We start from the raw sequence: 25,447 nt of genomic DNA, 5'->3' as shown, positions 1-25,447 counted from the left end.
ATTCCAAACATTAAGCAATTAACAGACGGCAAAATTTATATTATGGTTCTAGATTCAGGAATTACAACTCCCGATAGTGAAGAAAATGACAGAGAGGTTATTGAAAATGAAAAAATTGTGATTGACAAGTTAGTCGGAATTCTCGACACAGAAACTACAGGACTTAACAGTGGAACTTTGTAACTGAACAAGAAATTACGTCTGTCTATAGAATTGAAGAAAAAGTATTAGCATAAAAAAAAAAAAAAAAAAAAAAAAAAAACAATTTACATAAAAAAAAGTGTTTCATAAAGCAAACAAATAAATATCAATTTTTTTTTTTTTTTTTTGTAAATTTTGACCCTTTAGATCATAAATGATCATAAATCGGAATATCGTGGGAGGATGTGTCTTCAAGTACGTTAAAAAATGCTAGGCATAATTTATGGCCATCTACCATATTTCATGGTGAGGAGGATGAAGATGATAGCAGCGAATTTGAAGTTTTCGGACATCGCAAACTAAAGGTGAAATTTTTCAGTTATTGGATTTTGTAAAGAAATGTGGAGAAGCGGTAATAAATGAAGATGATATAAGAGAAGTTTTTCATTGCGGCGACAATGCACCAATCATCAATCAATTAACGGACAGCGAAATATGTTGTATGGTTCTAGATCCAGAAAATATCGCTTCCGATAGTGAAGAAAGTGACACAGACGTTACCGAAAACGAAAGAATTTCGATTGACAAATTAGTCGATATTTTCGACACCGCAATTATAGGACTTGAACAGCGGAACTATGTAACTGAACAAGAAATTACGTCTGTCTATAGAATTGAAGAAAAAGTATTAGCATAAAAAAAAAAAAAAAAAACACAATTTACATAAAAAAAGTGTTTCATAAAGTAAACAAATAAATATTAACCTTTTTTTTTTTTTTTTTTTGTAAATTTTGACCCTTTAGATCATAAATGCTTCATTATTTCATAAATCATTTAATATTTTTAATTTTATAATTTCTACATGTCATCTTAATAGATTTAAAGTGATGATCTAATATCCGGAAAAATCCCAAAATCCGGAATCGCCAAAGTCGCAGCAATGAATCCAGATCTCGGACTTTGTACTGTATTCTTTTACTTCATGTTTGCTGGAAATGTCTCCGAAAGAGCAATGGTTCAAATCATATAAATAAAGTGGTCTGCTTCAAACAGTTTTATACAGATGTTATGAAATACTACGATTAAACAGACATCTTTAAACTTGTTTATCAGTGGAACAACTGCCTTAACAAGGGTAGTAACTTCTTCGAAACAGATTTAGCTGCCTACTGGGCTACGCAACCTACAATAAAACTTTTAACAATCACTACGTATTTGTAGCACGCAAATTATACATTCTTAAAATGGGAGAATTTTTTTCACATTTTTAAATTGGGCACCAAATTTCAAAATACATTATTTAGGTATAAAAAAAAAAATTTTTTTTTTTGGCTGCTATTTAGTTTAATTACATACTAAGTTTCATAGTAAGCTTTGATATTCAATAAAAGAATCAATTCACAGTTACCTGAATTCCAATTACAAATCTTTGGAAATTATATTTAATTTCATTACAATTCTCATGAAAGTATTGCTCATGAAATTCCACATGTTATTTTAAACAATCTGATTTATGTCATCTAAAATTTTCCCTTTTCAGAAAATAAGGAATTGGGCAAGACTGAAGTTTAATCTCAGAAGTGTTCTGAATAATTTTCTGCTTTGTTCACACTCATTAACTCCACCAATTAACGTATTTATTTGGTCAAGGGAATGCTTTAAAAAATGTATATAATAATTTTTTACTTCATACTTTTTTTTAACTCTATTATTTAAAAAGTTAAATTAATTCAAAATAAGTAATAGAAAATAAAATATAAAAATGGCATCAGTATTTTAAGACTATAAATAGGCAAAATTTCATAAATAACCCATATAATATGAAATATTCCTTGTTTATTTAAAAGAAAAATTTCATAATTTTTATAAATAAATATAATAAATTAGAACTGTTTATATGGCAACATTAACTCAGTCAGCTATTAACTGATACATGATTAAACTATAATACACTCACTTGTTTTCAGTGAATTAAATGAATGTTTTCTTAAAAGACTATAGTTATGATATTTTGTACAAAACTTGCTTTGGTTTTATACAATATTTTCCAACACTGCAATGTAAAACAATAATAATGACATATATATACAACTTCTATTTTCTTAAAACACTTCTTTCTATGGGTACGACATCTGTTCCTAACAACACCATCATCAATGAAATATTTTAATAACTTGATTTTCAAATATTGGATTCAAAATGCATTGACCAAAAGCAAGGAAAATGAAGTACCAGACAGTTCCTTATACTACCTTTTATAACCTCTTTACTTAAAACATACAAAAAATTTATTCCATTGAATATTTAGTGTAAAGAAACCCCAATCAAGAGGCTGATTTAATATAAATCTCTGATTAAATTTTTGGCTATAAAAATCACATGAAATGTCTCTCCAAAACCGAACGAAAGCACATTTCAATTATAACGATAAAATTTCCAAGCTTTAATGATCAGGATTAGAATTGTCATTAGTTTGTGAAGACTGTGAATTGGTTGGTGAATTAGGATACACAGAACTTCTGTCAAAGTTCAATATTTTACGTTGACACTGTCGAACATATTGCTGCTGTCTTAAATACATTTTTAAAACTCCTTTAACAGCTACAAATGTTATTCCACCCTGAAATATACAACAAAAGAAGAATTAAAATTTGTATAACATTATATAGCAGTATATAATGTTTAATCTTTCTCTAACAAATTAAAATAAATAATTTTGTTAGGCATACAGTTATTATATCACACATACAACACACAAACTAAAAATCACACACATTAATAGCAAAAATAATTACTGAGTAGTTACAAATAATTAGATAAATACTAAATGAAAACAAGCTTAAAAAGGCATTTTTACACCTTACAGATGATATCTTACAGATAGCCTGAAGTTATTCAAAAAATAATTTAAAAAATTCTTAAAAATTCAAAAATATAAAAAATCAAGAGGTGGGGACTGCACTCTAATTTTCGTATGATTACAGTGCAATGCTAAAATCCACTTTAAGCTAGACAGTACTTTAAGCCATACCACAGCTGCCAACTTTTAAATATGAAAAACTGGAAGTGTCTGGAAAGTTTTCACATTGCACAACTACATATCTTCAAAAGAACTCAAATTCTCTTTATAGTGCATGATTCAGGTTGCTCAACTATTTACATCATGATTCTTCAAATATCCTCTATTGTATGCTCTTTGGCTTATTTCCCTTTGTAATTTTATTACATTTTTTAATTCTGAGAAAATTATGAATAGGGAAGGAAAGATTTAATTTATAAAGGTAATTTTAAACATGATAGAAAAATTTGATGAAAATATTTAATGTGTAAGCTATCGAGTGGATAAACTTATTAATATAACACATTTGACATAAAACAAAATTAAATACAAATATTTACTGATTATACATTAGCTGAATATTCATACAAATTTCTGTAAATGTCTGTAGTAGATTTATCGGCTCTGATTTATTAAGAAAAATTATGCTGAAACTTTCTTGGAAGAATGAAATTCATGCAATTTAAGTGTTATTTACTTAATAAATTTCATTTATTCTTCTTTGACCAAACTCTTAGTACTTAGGTTGTATATAAAAAATTCAACAACATGGGATAAATGTAGATCATTCTGCATTGAAGATAAGGTAAATATTATTTGAAAAGTACAAAATGGTTGTAGCCCAATAGATATCTGCTGGGAATGAAGTTTATCCAAATCTACAATTGGTAACATACGAAAAAACAAAGATTTGATCATTTTTGCTCATGAAACAAGTTTGGAAAAGGTGAGAAACACCACACATAAGGATGTTGAACAAGTACTGTTGAAATGGTTCTTATTTAAAGAAACTGTCATCTGCCAATATCTGACCAAATGCTTCAGTTAAAGGTCCAGATGCTTTAGAGAGACTGACATTTTGTGCTCAAATGGCTGGCTAGATTGGTCCAAGAAGAAAAACATTCCTTCCAGAAAAACTGTTGGAGAATTAGGCAGCATTTCAAGATTAGATGTCAAGAGATTGGGAAAAATGTTTTGGATATCTTGTCAGTACCAAGCTGATAAAGCTCGGTTGTTCTACAAGATGAAACCAAACCAAACGTTAACATTTAAAAGGCCAAAGATGCACTGGCGGAAAATCACCAAAATACAAATCACAATTCTTGTGCATGAAAATATGAATGTTACTGAGTATCATAGGCGCTTTTGGTAACTGGAAAATCTTAGAAGCCAGGATGCTTAAAAAACTCCCAACACTCATTGAAGAAGACCTACAATAGTGGGATGGACTTTCAGGAAAAAGCGAAAGATGTCAACCCTTACTATCTGACATCCATACTGCACACATTAATGTCAGAAACTCAGAGAATGAATTAAGATTACCCCCCTTCAATGCAACTTTAATGCCGCAACCTATGAACCAAGGCATGATTAGGAGCTTGAAACGCCATTACGGGAAGCAACTTAGTTTAAGTACTTTTGGAGAAGTTTGAAAATCATGTCTATTATAGTGTTTCACCTTCTGGTGGAATGCTAGACTAGGAAAAAAAATTGCAGTTTGTTACAGAATCAACCACGCAAAATTGTTTTTGTTATGCAGGTCTAGCAAAGGGTTTTGAAGATGATGATGAAAAGGGGATATGTCTATTGCTAAATGGCTAGTAAAAAATTATATTTCAGTATTTTCAGAATGTGATAAGGAAGTTTTTCACTCATGTTAACAATGTTACACATGAAAATCAAAGTGATGAATATATAATGACAGAAATTAAGATGAGAAATGCTGATGAGAATATTTATGCTGATGAGAAATGCAATTCATAGAAAATTAACTTTCTACCACTGTGGATGCCAAGACATGTTAAGTTTTTATTCACACAATCTGTAGAAACATGTGATGGAATCTTTCAAATTTTTGGACAAAAGTATGAATAAAAATTTCCCTCAATTTGCATTAGCTCAGCAGAAAATTTCACAGATTATTTTTTATTCAGAAGTAAACTTTAAAGGTAAATTTGTCAATATTTTGCATTATCCATTTTTATGAATAAAATAATTTTTCATGGTTATAAATGTGTAATTCATGAAAAGAATCAGAGCCATGATATTTATGCTAAACAATGTACCATATAAAGTTATTAAAGTATACAAAAATTGAAAAGAATGACCAATAAATTTAATAACTGAGCATAATGACTGTAATTAAATCTTGAGATTATTTTTAAAATTTATATGCATTTTTCACACACTGTGGTAGAAGTGACAATGCTGATCTCCCCCCCCCTTTTTTTTTTTGCGTTTCAGAATTTTACACGTTTTTGTGAGATTATCAATTTTTCTTATAAGGTCAAATACACTGAACCAAACTTCTGGTTCATGATAGTTGGGTGCAAATGAAAATAACGTTTATGTGAGATGTCAAAAATATGTTTACTACTTACGAGAAGAATTCTTTGAGGATTGTGAGGGATGTGGCTAAAAAATACACGGCCAAACACAGTAGCCATAGTTGGGAGTAATAATGCACCACAAAGAACTCGAGTTACAGATACTGGGTCAGAAAATGCAGGAACATCAGGAGGTGGCCGATCTCTAATACCTATTCCTTCAGTATCTGATGATCCTCCTAAAAGCTGCTTAAGACCAGGAATTCTATTTGAATATCGCCTCCATAGCTTTAGTAAGTAGTCCTCCCATCGAACCATCTTCCCCAATATTAACATAATTGGAATGGTTGGAAGACCAACTAACAACACAAGAGGGTCTGCATGTTCCATAGTACTAAGACCTTCTTTATGACCAAGAATCTACAATAAAAAGAAAATATTTATTTACAATAATCATAAAGCAAAGAATCGAAAGCATTATAATTATTACTTGCAAATTTAATATTAGGGAAAAGTATGCTGAAGTACTGTTGAGTTAATTATGGTTCCGCATATGTATGTAACAAGAATTATCATAAGTTTCCAGTGGGTTGCATACATCCATTTTTGATAATAAAGGATTCAAATTTTTATTTATATATCGAAGCAATAATAAAATTAGGAGCTTGCAGCACTATTTATTTTAAAAGAAATAAATGATTTCTTAAAATAAGCATAGACTCCAACCTTCAGAAAACCTTGTCAGTAGTCAACGCACGAACGACATTTTTACAACTTTGAAAATGTGCGCGTAGTGTATGTTGTAATTAACCATTCATTAATTTTAAATTAATAATTAATTGTAATCAATTTTATTACATTTAAAATCCATATACATATAAAACTGAATAATTAAAAATATACCTTGTAAATTATATGCACATTTAATTAGAAATTTTCTTTTTAACTCCTCAAGCATTCACTAATAAAAAGTACTTCAAATCACTACTAATCATAGAAAAAATCAGAAGCTATAAATCATATCTTTATTCTGGATATGATTTCTACAGGGAAATAAAATTTAAATAACCAAGAATGATACATATAAGTATTAAACAAAATACGCATAATTTATGAATGCAAAGATTTATATGTAGCATGCTTAGCAAGCTTAAGTTCTGATTTTGAGAATGTTTTTTTATAACACAGTTCTTCATTTGCCTGCATATTTATTTTTTCAATCAAAACTGCTTCAAGAGTTTTAAGACCTAAATTTGGTCGAAATTCCGTCTGATTTTTTTTAACAATAGAAAAAATTCTTTCGTAAGCTGCATTTGAATGAGGTATTATTAAGACAGCAAGCATTACAGAAGGCAATACTTTGTATTTAATACACCCATTCATATTTTTTAATTTGGCAATTTCTCCCCATGCTATATCAATACGCAAATCTACAATTTCTTTCAAATCATCTACTTGATACATGGAAAATTCAATTTCTACTTGATTAAGACATTTTTCATCAATAATGGATGGAAAAGTATTCATCAAGTAAAGAACAGATGAAAATGAGACTTCAGTTCTCAAGTTGATGTCAGCAACTTCAGCATGTTTTAGAAATGGATCACTCAGTGGAAATTTATCAATTATATATGAACATGCAGTTACAAAAAAAGCTCGCACAGAATTGAAAAATGATTTCACTTCACTTTCATTCAACTTGGCATTTTTTAAATATAGTCTTGTTTCCGCACCAATCACTAAATTTTCATTTTCTTTTTGTTTACTATACTTCTGAAATGGAATAGACGTTAGAGTAACATCTTCATTTTCTTTAGAAATTACTGATGGTTTTACGAATCTAACAAATAAATTCATTAAAAGTTCAAAAAGTTCTCTTCTCAATTTATGTATATAAGGAGCTTGTTGTTGCAAATTAATATTTACTGTTATAAACAAAGGCAAAGTATTTTTCAAAAATAACAAGTACAATTTGGTGGTCGGTGACTGTAAAATTTTTTTAATGTTTTGCAATCTCTTTCCTTCATTCTCACTGTTATCTGGTTTATCTCCAAAAAAATTTATCACAGCATCCCACTGTTCCAAAATCCTTGTTATAGATTCTAAAAGAGACAACCATCTCGTACTGCAATATTTCAAAATTTTATGAGATTTTGCATTCTGTCCCAAAATTTGTTGAGCAACTTTGAAGCTATGCTTCCGTTTCGAACTTTTCTCCAAGTAAAAATATATATCTATTATCAAAATTTCAATTTCTGAGCCAATTAATTTTTCAGTAGCTTTTTTTGCAGCTATATGCAAGAGGTGGCACGGACAACCTCGGGTGATTATACTTGGTTGATGCATTTTGATAAATGATGCTACACCTTTAAACTTTCCAATCATATTACTAGCATTATCTGAAGAAAATGATAAGCAATTTTTCCATTCTAAACCTTTGTTTTTAAAGTTTTCATTTATACAATTAAAAATACCTTCTCCTGTATTATTCGTGCATTCTAAAATAGAAATCAATGAAGTAATTATCACTCCCTTTTCTTTACTGTAGTATGTTATAACCAATGGGTACAGTTTGTTATCATTGTTATCATTACTTCCATCAGTACTTAGAGAAAATGATGTACTGCACACTGATTTTATAATATCAGCAACAGTATTTTCTGCAAGCGTTTTCACAATAGCAGCAGTTTTGGTATGACCGCAGCTAAATTTTTTTGCTATGGCAGAATCCGGAAACATTGCTTTGAAAAGCTCTTTGGAATGATCCGAAACAGAAAGCGGTAGATTATGTTCAATTAAAAAACGAACAAAATAGCATTCGGCTTTTATAGGATCTGTTTCATCATCTTTTATTAAGAAATTTGTTATTTCTTTAGATTTTACGGTGCCAAGTTCTATATGCTTTTGAGAAAACACATGCCGTTTACAGTCATCTTTTCCGCCATGAGCAACTGAGAAGTCTTTGTTGCATACACTGCAGTGTGCGTGATTCACAGAAATTTCGGACGCTTTAATGCATGGAAAGAAATGCAAATTCTGAAGAATATGAATCTTTAAACTTCTGCTTTGATAATTTTGGCTTCTTCGTTCGAGGCAGCATTATGATTAAAAATCTTTCACCTGATTCACAGTTCACAAGACACACGCTAAGCTCTCGCAGTAAACTACACAATGCAGCCGAATGCAGCCTAAACACGCATCAGCGAGGAACCTGGGAGACAGACAATTGGGTGGAACTATTGATAAGTCGTTAACGGTTGGAGTTACTGATCTACGATTGGCTAATTCTTCAAAACTAGGAACGCACTCAACACGTGATATATGATAACACGAGTATTCAGCCAATCATCGGATGAATTAGTTGGTTCCGTTTTGCGTACTGGTTCTCCTGCTCTTGTTTCTGTAAAATCCGTAGTTTTTTCCATACTTTTCGTAGCTCGTAGTTTTTCATGAATTTCCATAGAAACTACGGAGAATCCGTAGTAGTTGGAGTCTATGAATAAGTGATGAAAATGTATTTTGAGAAAAGACAAATCTTTGTCCTAAATGAGACTTAAGTCATGGCTTTAACTATACTCCAAAGTCTGAGATCTGGTCTTGCTGGAACTGTGGTGATTCAGGATTTGGGATTCTTCCAGATCTAATCTACAAATTTAAATGTTAATCTACAAATGTAATCCCAAATATAAATCTACAAAAATGACATGTAGAAATGTCCCTTTCTTCATAAACAGTAGCGATACTTTCTGAATTTAGAAGCATACTACCGATTTCGCAATCCATTAGTTTAATGATGATTGAGGCATTGCAATGACAAACGTCTGTTGTATCATCTTCATATATTACCATTTCCCCATTTTTCTTCAGGAATTCCATTAATTAGAAATTTGCCCCCTTTTTTTTCCCAATATTTGAAAACCTTTCTAATTGAGGCTACCATCATAAAGCTAAGCTAGTGTCTACTATAAATTATTTACGATGTATCATGAGAGTGGCCACGAAAGACATATCACCTAACCAGACCTAGCTCTAAATTTGGCTTGCTTCTATTGCATGCTGATGAAGTTAAGCCTGAATTGTGTAACTTTAGTTATTCATAACACTTACACCCATTTCCCTCACATGCTTAAGATTTATCAGAGTTCCAAATAAATAAATTCCCACATATACCGAGTGGCCATAATTAAACTGACAGTGCTCACAGTGTTCTGTAGCGCGATCTATTTGCGAGAATGACACCACATTTTGTAGGAAGATTAAACAAGACGGAGGATTCCGCGAAAAAACAAATTAGTTCCAAAAGTCACCGCTAGGGGAATATTTGGCGCTGTGTAATAGAAAATAGAGTGTTAACAAATGCAAATTAATACGGAATAAAATTACCTTTTATTATGCACATTTTCTGATTTAGTTCAAGCGCAATATAGCAACACTTTTAAAAAAGCGTAAAATCTACATAAGCACCGATAAAGTCTCGTGATCTGCAATATCACGTATGCTGAGCAGAAGTTCTTTATTCAAATTTCACATTACACCCATTCGCACAGTGCCAGCTGCTTGGGTTTTAAAAGGCAATGTGTTACGTTTCGAATCAATCGGATTGAAAGTTTATGTGCAATGTCTCCTTCCTTAGTCGAGCGTGTGTTACTGGTCAAATTCTTTTAACTCAACCAGTGCAACGTGTCAGCCGCTCCTCATGCTTTTAGAACACACATACAAAAAAAAAAAAAAAAAAAAAAGCGTAAAGGTAATGGTCCTGTGTCAGTTAATGGGCTAAAAGCAATGGTTGCGACGTTTGAGATAACAGGTTCTCTGAAGGTTCAGTCAGGCAGAGGACGAAAACTTGTACCACAGGATACAATCAAAGCAGTTGCCACGGCGATTGTCGATAGAGGACCAGACAATATTGCTGCCACCTCTAGCGCTCGTGGAGTAGCTCGGAATATGGATATGCCTTACAGTACGGTATGGAAAATCTTACGAAAGATTATAAACTTCTATCCGTACAAGATCAGCCGTGTACAAGAGTTACTGTAACCCAACCATGATAAGCGATTGACTTTTGCTCTCACCTTTCTTGCCAGAATGGAGGTGGATGATGCTTGGCCGTGATGGGGAGACGAGGCCCACTTTTACCTAAATGGAACTGTGAATACCCAGAACTGCCGAATTTGGGATGACAAACCACCACATGCAGTCACAGCAATTCCTTTACATTAATTAAAACCAAAGGTAACTGTTTGGTGTGGGTTCACAGTGGAATTTATCGTAGGTCCATTCTTCTATGAGAATATTACCCCGACAGAACCGGAAACCTCTTCTGTTACCAGAGAGAAATATTGCCACATGTTGAACAGCTTTGTCATTCCGGCACTTCAGCAAAGACAATGCCTGGGGGAAATCATTTTCATGCAAGATGGAGCCCCTCCACACATTCCTGTATGGGTGCAACAGATGCTATGACAGAAATTCACAACAGAAACAGTCGTTAGCCGCTACTTTCCAACTGCATGGCCACCTCGGTCCCCTGATGTTACCTCATGCGATTTTTGGCTATGGGGTTACCTTAAGTCCAAGGTCTATCAAGGAGTGGTCCAGGATCTGGCTATGTTGAAGGATAACATATTACAGACTGTGCGGGAGATTCCTGCAGACATGTTACTTTCTGCTGTTGTGCATACTGTGCACAGAATGCAATATGTGGTCCACAACATTGAACCTCATTTGAATACAAAATAAAAGGTAATTTCCGTATTGATTTGCATTTGTTAACACTCTATTACACAGAGCCAAATATTCCCCTAGCGGTGACTTTTGAAACTAATTTGTTTTTTTGCGGAATCCTTCGTCTTCCGCCTTGTTTAATCTTCCTACAAAATGTGGCGTCATTCTCGCAAATAGATCGCGCTACAGAACACTGTGAGCACTGTCAGTTTAATTATGGCCACCCGGTACTTAAAGTTTATCCAGAGCCAGCAATAGAAATTTTGTGGCCCAGTGCAGTTTCTACAGTAGAAAAATTCTGCTGTCGAACATCTCCCTTAATTCTAAAAGATTCTGCCATCCCTTAATTTTGTTGCTCAATGTTTCTCTAAATTCTAAAAATTTTACTTGACCTACGTTCGGTTGGCTGGTATGGCCACAACAGATCTATCAGCCCTGGAATTATCTGAATAACAAAGCAATTATTCTTAACTCAAAAATCACTAAATGTAATTTTTTGCATACAGGAAAAAAAAAAAAAGTGTTAAATTTTTCCTCCAGAGTTCATACAAATTTCTGCACAAGGAAATTGTAATTTTAAGACTTAAGGACCATTAATGATAAAAATTAAGGACCTATCAGCAAATGAGAACTGAATAAATTCAATTAAGGATATTATCTATATATTTACATTATATTTTCCTTGGAATATAATAATATAATATATGTATGCAGGCACCTATTTCTTCTGTAGGATTTTATGTTTTGTGATACGAAATCAAATAATGTCTGGTTGTGAAAATAACTCAATTATGGCCAAAGTAGAGCAGCATTGCCAGACTGTGCGATTTTTAACAAATTTGTTGCATTTTACAAACTTGTGCTACTAAAATTTATGTGAATATGCTGCTACTTCATCATTTCACCATGCTACTTTTTAACATTTCAAAATTTTTTCCTTTTCCCTCTATCATCAAATGCATACATGTTAACAACTACTAATTTATAATAAAAAGTAACAAAACTATTTAAGCTTAAATAAAAGTTGATAACTGGCAAACCTGCAATTGTAGCCCATGAATACACGGGCACTCAATTTTCAGCATCAACAGCTGGTATTTTCACATGTTTCGTTGATTGCTTTGCTTACCATTTTTTTTAATCTATGAAGAGGAATCCACTGTTTCAATTAGACTACAGCTGTTGCGTAAGTTAAAGAGTGAAGTAGAAGGAAAATTAGCAATCTGATATTAAGATTTTCGTCAAAACTGATATCATAAGAACAGGAATTGAACTACAATCCATAGCCTACCGAACTCGTGAATTTGGGATAACATCAAAAGTGATTAAATTAGTTGTTCTGATGAATTGTACAACATGTGGAACGACAAGCAATATTTGGTGCATAAGCAGCCAATAAATATTCATAGAAGTTTTTCTCATTTTCTTTAGGGAAAAAAAAAAAAAAAAACTTTAACACTGTCAACAGGTTCTTTTGGTTTCGTTTCCTTGATTATGGCAAAGCAATGCACATTTTTAGCAGCCCATTTGCCGAGATTTGAACACCAGACCAAACTACTAGTGCTCAGCCACTGGTGGGCGCTAAACACAGAAGTAGCTATCTTGAGTGGTTAGTAAAGGTGGCTAATGTATCTATCTACCCGGGTTCAAATCCTTGGTATTGGTAAGTTTATAGCGTCTGCTTGGTATCAGAATACTTAAAAACTGGCCAGCCAAAATTTTTTTCGAAGGGTTTGCTGGTAGGTAAAAAGGGGTGACAGATCCTTGGATCCATGCCCTGGAGTGTGCTCCATCAAATTTGGCCCAGAACTGTACAGTTAGTATGGTGGAACTACATTTGTAAGACCATATGGTCAAATTCTGGTGTCCTTCTTTTTGTCAACAGAAATAGTCTTCCTCAACAATACTCCCCAGCTCTTAAAATAAATATATATTTTTAAATGGTTATAAAGGCCAGTTCTTTGGGATTATCCCGTTGACCTGTAAATGATCGCGGAAATGTGCAAATCCTTTGGCACCATCATAATAAAAAAAACATTCTAAACACATTAAATTTATCAAATAATAATAACAGAAAAATATATGTAACAAAAAGAATCAAAACAAAGTAAAAAAACCTATATATTTTTTAATAATTACATAATTATTCTTGAATCTAACCATGCATATTATCATAAATCATTTCAGTGACCAAAAATCCTTGACAGCTTTTAAAGCACAAACAAACAAGTCATTATGCTTGTGCACTCTCCGCCACATAAATTCATTTAAATATGAATCCAAGTGTTTGCAGGTAGTTCCGAAGTCTTTCTTATTTCTCTAATGAGCTTTGTAAAAAAGCTCTCATTTATCTTTACAATTTTGTTCCGACCTCCTATTTTTTCGAATCATGTTGTAGAAGGCTTTAAGTGCACACTTCCACCGTATAATTGTTCCAATCAACAACAGCCTCTTCTGTTAAATTCAGCTGTTTTTCTTACCATTCAATTAATGTTACTTCTTGCAAAGAGCAGTAAATAAACTGGAGGGCAGTCAGACATGGGAGTTTAAAACCCTCCAACCCCGTGCCTTTTCGAATAGCTACTCATTTATCACACCTCTTTATATGCCACTGCACTTTCTTCGGTGCTAGGTAAATCCCAAATTCAAATCATTTTGCAGAATAATAATAATAATAATAATAATAAAAACCAGTGTATTTCAACACACTAAAGAAAACTAACTTGCGTAGTCAAGGATTAAACAGTTATTTATTTGCAGTTATTGGCGCAGAAGCTACCTTTTGGCGATAATATTGGCTTTGGTGAAATTGGTCGATGGGATAATCCCAGAGTACCCAAAGGCCATTTTCTTCAAATATTCAAATAAATTCTAAAAGCACATAGTTACTGTAATTAATTTATACCTGTGCACCATGCTTTTTTTTTCTTCATTTTGTATCAGATAAGAAAAAAATATCCTTTTACTATCAGCACAAATGGTCTTCTCTAAAAGAAATTTAAATTTCTTAAAATAATTTTCTTTCCCTTTAAAGAAACTATAAAGGACTTATTCTTTAAATATCCAAATACGTTCTAAAAATATACAGTTAGAGTCTTACTTACTAACCTAAACTTACTATGAAATTCCTTCTTGAAAATTTGTTGCTCTGACAGATTCAGTACAAAATGGAGTTGGAAATTTCTAGAAATATACATACATAATAGCTAAGCGTTTGATCCCTAAGTCCTGAATTTTTCCAAAAGGCAATGAGTAATTATATTTTGTTGATTATAATTCAAAAATGACCATCCCACTTTGTATCTTGATTGTTTTTCTTCCAATATATATTCTTAATTGCCTAGATACATTTCAAGATGAATATCTATATTTAAAGGTATCATGATCAAATTTTTTAACATATATATGGCCAAATAATATATATGGTCAAATAAAGTTTTTTGGTGGTAGTAGTGGCAGAGTAAAAAATTGAAAGAAATCTTGATGCAGAATTTCACAAGTTATAAAATAAAAACTATATCTTGCAACATTTCTTCTTTAACACGTTCATTAGAAATGTAAAGAACATTTTTCTAAAATTATGTAATCTAAGAATGAATTTTTCCTACTATTGAAGTTAAAACTAAATAAACAAAATTACAAATTCTTTGTACTGAATAAAAATTATTTACCTGCATTACTGTTACTGCACCATAAGTAACAGCAGTCCAGTAAATTGACCCAACTACAATACCAGCTGTGGCTAAAGGGCACATTTTATACATAAGTCTGTCTGCCATATCTAGTACAAATACAAAACGTCCTGAAAAGAAGGAAATCATATGTTGCAGATAAACAATTCAAAATTTTGTTAAATGTATTTAGAAACAAAGTGTAGAATTATTTGCAATATTCATAATTTTTTATTTGATTCCATTGATTTTTTCCATGACCCATAATTTTTTATATGATTAAGATGGATAAATAAAACATATTAAAAAAAACTAAATGTGGTTATAAAAAAATGTGATTTTTAAAATTTTAGTCCCTTTATTAATGCAGCATCATTTGATGGTTAAGTTATCATTGTTACCTAGGAAAGAAACATTATTTGAAAACAGAACTAAACTGAATAGATAATTTGATTCCATTGATGCAGTAATTGGCTGTGAAAAATTAATCCCAATGTAGTTCATTCATGTCATAAAAGGTGATTAAAATGAACCACCCAGTGGTCATTGATATAGCAAGTACCCCATCACCTGAAAATTTATAAATATGGAGGTCTACTCTTTGAAGCTGGGAGTTTTTACAGATATTGAATTTCTAAAAGGTTGTAATGAAATCAGAGTTTTCTATTCTATTCTTATCACAACAAGGGAAATTTAGAATTCGAGTTTAAATTTTAGTGATAAGAATGGAGGGATTCAAGGATATTCAATCCATCCATTTTAAAGAACTATTCAATACTAACTCAATAAAGAGAACTTTTGATGTAGATATGGTCCACCCTCTATCTTGGAAGAAGTTAAAGTTGCAATGAAAAAATTTATGCAATAAAGCTTCAGGCCCTGACCATATTCCAGCAGAAGTAAAAAATGGAATTCCATTATTAACAAAAACTGCATGCAAATTTGTTTTTTCATGCTGCAATAATGAGGTTCTGAATACTGATTGGAGTTTGGATATAATACATGTAATGCAGTACTCTCAAGCTTAAATTAATTGCCTGCAGGCTGCATGCACAATCTAAAAACAACAAATGAGCCAAAATTTTTAACAAAAAAAATTTTCATTAATAAAATATTTTAAATAAATTTTAAATTTCACTTACTAAATATTTTTCAAAACATATATAAATAATAATATCGCAAAGGAAAAAAATTCAAATTTATATTTAGTTTCTGGCTGAAATCCAAAGTTTGATACCTGCAAGACATTTTTGTTGGTTACACTCTGTGATACAAATACATCGATAGCCAAATATTAAATTTTAAGACTGATGTTTATTTAAAGTAGTTCTAACGTGCTTAATTTATAATTAAATAGCTTACTTTAATAGAGACAAAAAATAAACAAATTAAGAAAACTTTCTATGTTTTCAGGCAAAATTTTCAAAGTGGAATAAAATTTATTTTACATATGTTTGTATGTAAATGATTATAAATGTCTTTTATTTTTTACTACAGCTTGATATTGGATGACATTTTGAGCCCAATAAAATTTGTAGTCTAGGACAGTAATTACTAGAAATTATCTTCATCATGGATCATAGATGGTCATCGATCAATCCTTTTTTGTTTCTTATTAATCGTCAACTGTGGGGGGAAAAGGCCATTTACATGTAAACATATTCCCAAATAAAGAGATTATTTGGTACAATTTTGTTACAGGGACCGTAAAAAATCACCAAACTATTGTTGATGCCAATGCTGCTAAAAATAATCACGGTAACCCTAAGGCAAGAAAGGAAGCACAACAGTTAATAACTATCTAAGATTATTGTTTTAATTTAGATGAAAAATTAATTTCACACAATACATTTTTTTATTATTAGAATTTATAAAAAAAAAGGCCAAACATAACTGAAATACAGTAGGAGGCATAGAAATCAACATAGCAGAGAAAATTTCAGTTTTTTTGTGCAAATGTCTGCGAATAAACTTGGACAAATAAGAATCGAAATGCTCTTGAGCAGAGTCCCGATGCCGTTTATTATGCAATTTAATACTTACTGCCCTACAGCCGCTCTACTGTTTGTGTATGACACCCACTTTCGGGGTCCACAAAACTGTAGTTGTTGTTGAAGTTAAATGTTCATAACCGGAGTCTTACAGTTCAATCTGACTTGTATGATTTCTCCAGCAGTCAGTACAAATCATGCTTCCCTCTGCAGAATCTTTCTTTATGACGTTCAATAAGGTTTTTGCCAATCGAACTAGAACAGCGACTAAGAAAGATTCATTTGATTCTTTGCATAATCCGCCGATAACCCACTGTGATGGAAGAACATGTCCAAAATTATTCTTTTATTTACTGAAAAGGCATTCTTCTATTTCAATAATTTTGCCACATCCGACGATTTTCAACTTATGCTAAGCAATTAAAGTTGCGGCACACACTTTATGCATGTAACTGTTCCAGTCTACAACTGTACCATGGTTCATCTTCAGCTGGAGTTCAGAAAATCCAATAGATGCCATTTCCTGACACCAAAAACAGATGAACTAACGGCTGGAAGGAAGGGGATTTTTGACCCTTTGAACCAATTTTCACTTCTTAATCCTTTCTTCCCATGAAAGATTTCTTTCCTGCATCACCATTTCACTGCTGAGTTACTGCTAAAGCAAAATTTCATCTTGTGGTTTTTCGTGTAAGCTTCTATCATGAAATGATGCCTTTTCTTTGAAACAATTCTTGCAGACTTTTCGTCACTGGGCCATTCCCATATTGTTAAATCCATAGCATTACAGTCAAAAGTCGTTAATCCGGACTCGTCGGGACTTTGGCAGTTCTGGATTATCGATTTTTCCACATTATAGATCATCAGTTTAAATCTGGTAAGATGGCATGCAGAAATTATAAAATTAAAAATATGAAACCGTAATTTATGAAATAAAGAACAATTATGATCTAAAGGGTATCAAAATTTACAAAAAAAAAAAAAAAAAAAAAAAAGCTTAATATTTATTTGTTTACTTTATTAAACATTTCTTTCAATGTAAGTTGTTTAAGTTGCTTCGTTTTTTATGTGATAATACTTCTTTTTTAATTCTATAAACAGACATAATTTCTTGTTCAGTTACGAAGTTCTGCTGTTCAAGTCCTATAATTGCTGTCTCGAGAATACCGACTAATTTGTCAATCGAAATTTTTTTGTTTTCAATAACATCTGTGTCACTTTCTTCGCTATCGGAAGCGAATTATAATGACGAGGAATTTGATTTAAATCATATCAAAGACGGAGTACATCGAGATGAAATACTACATTTAGTAAAGAATTATAAGCCAATTAAAATAAAAACATCTGCCACAAAGATAAGGATAGTGCTGACAGATCAACTTCCAATTCATCGCGCGCCGAGGCGTCCCCCCCCCCTGCCGCAGAGCAGCAGCGTGAAATTTATAAACAGATTTCGGAATGGTTAGATAAACAAAGGATATGCCATTTTTTGCAGCAATTCCACTTTTTGTTTAATGGACTTCGAAACATACTTTCGCTTTGTAGATCCTTTACATATTAGTAAATATATATCAGAAATTCTATTTGACATAATCAAAAGTTCAAGCTTACTTTTATAAAATTGCTCTAACAGTCTGCAAAAAATAATAAGCCGGATCCAATTCGAAGATTAAGGTATAACACAATCTGCAACATTAACTAAATTAGATAATTTTAGCTTAGCTTATACCGTCCGTTATACATTAAACGCACATTCGTAAACGTATTTTGCGCATGCACACACGCATATTTGCAAGCCGTAAAGGTCTCATGCGCATGCGTCAATGCGACGCATGCACATAAAGTTTGTAGCTTTGAGGTCTGGATTATAGATCATTCCGGATTATGGGTGTCCAAATTAACGACTTTTGACTGTAATGGAAAAACATTGTTCTCAAGCACATTAATAGAGCAGAACCTGCAGCAGGAACAGGGCTGTGGAGTCGAGTCATGGAGTCAGAATCGGAGTTAGGCAGATTTTTGGGTAAAAGGAGTCGGAGTTGGAATCGCCACAAACAGGTCAACTCCAACTCTAGCTTTTGTTGGACAGTTTGAAGTGAAGTTAAAGATATTGAAAAAAAATTAATGACAAACTAAGTTATTATTTTTATTTATGGACTATATACATTAATAAATAGTTAATTTCTATTTTATTGACATAATAAATAAATATAAGGGAGAAGTATGGATGTGATATTTTCCATTAGTGATTAAACTGATTCATTTAGTTAAAAATCTCACTGGTAAATTTAGATAAGCAGCAACACCAGCAAGAACTCCCAAAATTGATGCCATTCTTAGTAAGCCAGCAGGAAAAGGAGCAATTATTGATCAAGCAACGCAATGGAGAAGTATATATTTGATGATATAGAGGTTGTTAGAATTAAAAACGTTTCTAGAAGATGTAGATAATCCTCAAAAAGATTGTGGAATGATGTTTCAGAATTGGAAACTCTTCTTTCTACACCATATACAGACACAAAAGAGCTACAATCTGAAAAATTAAGAGGAGGTGAAATGGAAGAATGCGATGTTTGTTCTTCCTGAACTGAAGAGTTTATTGCAGAAGGAACCATTTCTTCAATGTAAAATAGAGAAACTAGTTTGCTAGACAATGAGATCTTGCTGGGTTCAATATATGTAGATCTAAAACACCAAATTTTGTTTGATGACGAACAAATTAAGAAGGCAAAGAATGCCATCTGTGAACTTTCAATAAGAAGGAAATTATTTTGAGAACAATTGGAGTATTCAAATCAGGACAGTCAAACTGCAAACATCACAACTGAGTCTCTATCATACTCTTCCAGTGATGAATTAAGGATCATTTTCAAGATGAACATTATGATCATTTCAAGAGTTTCTGTTCCACTTTTTCCAAGCAAAAGCAGAATTTCAGTGTCGCATGCCCTTCAGAAAAATCAATGATTGCAAAAGCAACAATCACATAAAACAGCTGTCGCTATAAACCTCGCCGAAACTAGTCCTAACCTTCTTCAGAGATGGCCCTTGGCTTATGGACTCGGGAATATTCACTCTATGCACTCAGCACTACAAAAACTCTGCCCACCAAAAAATTAGTTCTGTTTCTTTTGGGTATCCCCTCGTAAAATAATGTGAAGTTTTACACTCCCTCTCCCCTCCTGAACTCACTATATTTACCATATAAATAGTCATACATCAATCAGCATTTATTGTTTGTTCTACAGCCCTCCAAAGAAATGATTCCAATATGACCTGATTTACTGCAAATGTAGCAATAATTTTCTTTGAAGCAATATGTGCATGAATTTTTGCAGGATTTAATTCATTCTGATTAATCAAATTATTGTTTTAGTTTATGATCCCATGAATAAATCCATTTGTCATCACCAGAGTTAAATCTTTGGAGATTTTCTTTCTGCACCCTATGAGTATCCTTCTGAGCTGGGTTTAACTGCATGGAACATATTAAACACATATTTTCTTTCATGTTTAAATGATCATGTAAATTGTATGCACTCAGATTCTTAAAATATTTAAAGACGCTTTAGTTTTATCATATGTGACATGATGATAAAATGTGTGTTTTTTGGGGGGAGGAGGTTACTGCACCAATGTTTTCAAACACAACAGCAGTTCTTTGTCAACATTCACAAAACTCATCCTTCAGATTTTAGTGTTTAAAATAAAATTATTTAAATTTTTACTTTAAAAATGGTGTTCATCATTAAAAGTCCAATTAATTTCATTCACACATAGCTGTTGTATGAAACCTAATTGAAAGACATAATAAATCATAGCTCGAAAATCTCTCTAACTTAAAACTGCATTTTATAACTACCTTATTAACATCAAGATGATACTGCAAAAGGAATTTTATAGCATTTTTGGTTCTTACACAATCAATATTCACAAAAAAGAAAAATTCACATTGAAAAAAAAGTCTGGACTTTAATTCCAGTATTAAGAGTTCTAAAAGCTTAAGTACCAATCTTTATAACTGTTGGCATTTTTATTTTATTTATTTTCTTAAAAAAAGTTAGTTGATGAAAACTTTATTCTAAAAATATACATTTCTTGTTATTATTTGCATAAGCACTAATGACACAGTGATATTTTACACAACAGAAGACACATTTTTTTAGTATGTTCAGCATTCTTTCTTGCCAATTCGTTGAGAATTACAGTTGCTTTTTGCTGAGCATATCATTATTAACAAAGAGCTTTTCATTAGACAATTGATCTTCCTTCATTGCAACAGCAGGATGCATACTGCTTGCATCTACACAACAGCTGCTTCATTAGCTGCATGGACGCAACAGCTATTTTGTAAATTTGAGTGGGGATTATGGAGCATTCAGAAAACACAATTTTTTCACAAAATTGAAAGAATTTGGGAGGAAAAGCATTCACTGACTGCAAAAGCTCAGAAGGTAATAGTAAATGATACTGGATAAACAATAAAACTTAAAATAACAGAATAAAAGAGATATTAAGTTTTAAAAAAATTCTTTCAGTCTTGCAAATATGGATGCAGTGCACATATTTGTTATTGAAATTCTAAAGCAGATTATGTATGGGTTACATTTCATAATCTAAGAAAATTTTATTTTAAAATTTAAAACGAAATATTAAAATACTAATAAAATGTTAATTTATACAATCAGGAAAGTCATTAATTAAAAATTTTATGTTTTTGAAAACTAAAATTTTCTGCACAAGATTCTGACCTTATTATTTATATTCTATTATTCATTTTAGTTAACCCATTAACCACCAAAACTATAAGGAATGTTTCTTTTCTCATGAAAATAATAACAAATATTAAATTAAGCATTTATAACATAAATTTACATTGAAAATTAAAAAAATGCTCTTACCTGTGGAAAACGCGAGTGTTGCGTTCGCGCAACGTCAGCGGAATAAGACTACGGATGTTTAGTGAGTAGGATTGTACTCGTGTGATGTTTCTTTTGAGTGGAGCACAGGATTACTTTTTAGCTGTATAACGTTTCATAAATCTACAAATCACTTTACTTGTAATTAATTTAATATTAAAATATACATTGTATTTCTTTTACAAATACAGATTATTTCAATTGAAAGATTCAAGCATTACAATCATGATGTAAAGCTACATTCCATACTTTGCATCTATAAACAGTCTGGCTATGGTACTCTTTACAACAAAGTCTTTTGCTATCAACAGACTTTACGATAAAATGTCTACCATCTCCATGCAATGGTTTTTGAATGCTGAATTCACTAGGTCTTCCTGTTGCTGACCTATTTCTGGCTGATTCTACACTCTCAATAGGAGTTTGCAAAAGTAATAATGCATTCTCGCATCTGAAATCTAAAAGAGACTTTATATTTTCAGTAGTAAAAAGTGGTGATATTTAGTAAGTTTAGATACGGTCTCACCTAATATAATTTATCAGTATTGTCAATTTGACTATTCTCAAATGCAAATTCTGTTTCATATTCCTGTACTGCAAACATGATAACCATTCTTGCTCGTACAACAGGAACAGAAATGTCCTTATTAAAAGACCAATACATTTTTTCTTGAGGTAAAGAATGATATCCTGTAAGCAATAATATTCTAATAAATCTTCTCATATAGGCTTCAGATGCAATAAATTCTGGGCCTTTTTTTTTTCTTTTTCTGCTGAGCGTATATATTTGTCTGTTCAACGAGAAGAGAGTAAATGTCTAAACCAAAACGAAAATCTAAAATCTGTGCACTAGTTTTACCTTGTGTTTTGTCTTTTATAATTTCTCTTCTATCTCTTTCGTCATGATCTTCCTGAAACATAACTAACAGTTCCTTTTTTATCCACTTCAAGATTTCAGTCTTCTGCTTTTTAAACTTTTTAGTATGACTATAACTGCTTTTAGAAGGCTGAAACTTACTTCTTACGTGAATTTCAACTTCCCCAGCAGTATCATTTGGTAAAATATCATTATCATTATTTAAAACATTGCCATTCCTTTCTTCTTCGTCACTAGATTCTACAATTTCTGAGGGAACAACAACAATATCAGTTTCATTCTGGTCATTATTTACATTATCATCATCTGTTTCTTCATCAAAAAATCTTTGAAGGGCTTTCTCCATTGTAAGATACCTCGTTCTAGGCATTTTTAAACAACCAGAGGTACTTACGTATTATCGCAACCAGGTTGGCGCGATTTGTAAGTTTGAGTAAAAAAGTATGAATAGAAAGAAAATGTACATTTATTAATTACAGATAATTTTTACAGTTTTTTATATTATTTTGTTTTAAAATATAAAATAGCAATTAAACCCTTCCGGTTTCGAATTTGAATAAGTTGCAGAATTATTTTTTCGGCAGAAATCTTTTGGCTATTGCTTTTAGCACTGATTAAAAACCGTCTTCGCCATTAACAGCTTGACCTTGGCGCCATATAAATTCGATACAAGATGATGACGGGCTGTTCCTCTCTGTTTTTTGTTGCGCCATTTGGCTGAGCCCCACATGCGCTCTACATGTTGTGTGTGAACGCCTGTGTTGGGATCCACAAAGTTATATTTGTGATTAACAGTTCGATGCAGAAATCCAGCATTTTCGAACTCACTTGTATTGTATCCTTTCCAGCAATCCGAATAAATGATGCTTCCTTCCTTGATATTTTCGCAAATTTTTTCCATGAGGCTAACGGCGCTTCTGTTAGGTACAGTAAGCAAAAATGTCTCTTTCTTTTCTCGGCAAATTCCGCCGAAAACCCATTGCTGTGGTAGTACACGCCCAGTGTTATTTTTTCTTTTTACAAATAAACTTTCGTCTAAACACGTAGGGTTGCCGTAAGTAGGGTCGCCAAATTTGGCGATTTATGCGAATTTTGGCCTGGTTGCGTTAATACGTAAGTACCAAACCAGAACATGAACCAGAACATCGAAAGGAATGAGTGAAAAAGGGGATTGACTACCCGTTTCCTGCTGACGTTACGTCAGCGCAACACCTGTTTTTCCTTCGTTCTCAACACAAATATAAACATCTGACTGATGTAATGTTCTGATAAACGGTGACCTTGACTAAAAATAGATCACTCATAAAAACGGCGATTCTTTCGTTAAATATTTTCAGGAAAAATACCCGGTCGAAAATTTTGCTTAAAGTATGAGATTAATTATTATAAACAAAATGCTTGTTGAAGGTAAATATTTTTTTACAGATATAATCTTCATAATATTCCCTATACAAATTCATCAGCTGGTATAAAATATCTTAGGTAGTTATATTCATATACGCATTTATTTTGACCGTTGCGTCAAGGCAACACCAGCAGCTAATGGGTTAATAAATTTTTAGTCTGTTATTAAATCTTTTTTGTGAACCTTTACATATAAATATCCAGGCATTCTAGAATGAATGCAGTAATTTGTTATGATGATTATATGAACTTTTAATATTTTCTTTCACTTAATTTCAAAAGGAAAAAAAAAAAAAAAAACTAAGATGTAAATTAAGATTTATGAATGACATATAAATTCAGTTCAAAGACTGCTATTTGAATTTGTTTCTCATATACAGTCAAGAGTCGTTAATTTGGACACCCATAATCTGGACCTCAAAGCTAAAAACTTTCTGCGCATGCGCCGCGTTGGCACATGCGCACAGGCGTTTTACGCGTGCACGTAAGACCTGGACGACTGCGCATATGCGTGCACGCAGGTGCAGAATACGTTTTCGCCTTCGTGTTTAATGTATAACGGATGGTGTAAGCTAAAATGATCTAATTGTTTATTTCAGTTAATGTTAATGATTGCGTTGTTTCTTAATTTTCGAATTGGATCCCGCTTATTACTTTTTGCAGACTGTTAGAGGAATTTTATAAAAGTAAACTTGAACTTTCGATTATGTCAAATAGAATTTCCGATGCTGGAATTTCCAAAGGATCTACAAAACGAAAGTATGTTTCCATATCCATCAAACAAAAAGTGGAATTGCTGCAAAAATTGGATAAAGGCATACCTGTCTCAAAGTTATGCAAGGAATATAACATTGGAAAGTCAACTGTATATGACATAAGCAAAAAGAAAAAGGAACTTTTTGATTTTTTTGTGGATTCCGACACCCCACTTGCAATGAGTAACAGAAAAAGGGTTCGTTATGCTAAAAGTGATGATTGAATGGGTCAGACAGCGTCGCAGCGAGGGCGTGCCATTGATGGGTCTAATGGTAATGGCTCAAGCCAAAATATTTCATGAAGAAATGAACTTAAACGGAGAGTGCATATATTCGACAGGTTGGTTAACAAAATTTAAAAATCGCCATGGTATAAGACAATTAAAAATTTCTGGTGAAAAATCTTCAGCTGATACTGAAGCTGCTGAACAATTTGCAGATAAATTCATCGAATTCATTACTAGTGAACAATTATGTGCAGAACAAATTTACAATGCTGATGAAACTGGTCTTTTCTGGCAATATGTACCGCGTAATACCTTGGCAACCTCTACAGAAAAGGCTCCAACTGGTGTCAAAG

General features: G+C 32.2%; 1 protein-coding gene across 1 annotated transcript in view; it reads right to left on the bottom strand.

Moving 5' to 3' along the window:
* Nucleotides 1–2,380: 2,380 nt before the first annotated feature.
* LOC118196743 (E3 ubiquitin-protein ligase MARCHF5) overlaps nt 2,381–25,447 on the bottom strand; it is a 53,504-nt gene continuing 30,437 nt past the window's right edge. The window contains exons 3-5 of the mRNA XM_085813804.1: nt 14,922–15,052; nt 5,581–5,946; nt 2,381–2,761 (exon numbers count right to left, since the gene is read on the bottom strand). Coding sequence (XP_085669930.1) covers nt 2,585–2,761; nt 5,581–5,946; nt 14,922–15,052 — 674 coding nt within the window. The 3' untranslated portion in view covers nt 2,381–2,584. The remainder of the gene's footprint in view (nt 2,762–5,580; nt 5,947–14,921; nt 15,053–25,447) is intronic.

This window comes from Stegodyphus dumicola, chromosome 3 (assembly GCF_044657685.1).
Source record: "Stegodyphus dumicola isolate Sdum_Otavi_A_Nest chromosome 3, ASM4465768v1".
In the NCBI taxonomy this organism is placed as follows: Eukaryota; Metazoa; Arthropoda; class Arachnida; order Araneae; family Eresidae; genus Stegodyphus; species Stegodyphus dumicola.
The sequence above is the reverse complement of the archived record's forward strand: the minus strand, read 5'-3'. Positions and strand labels throughout refer to the sequence as shown.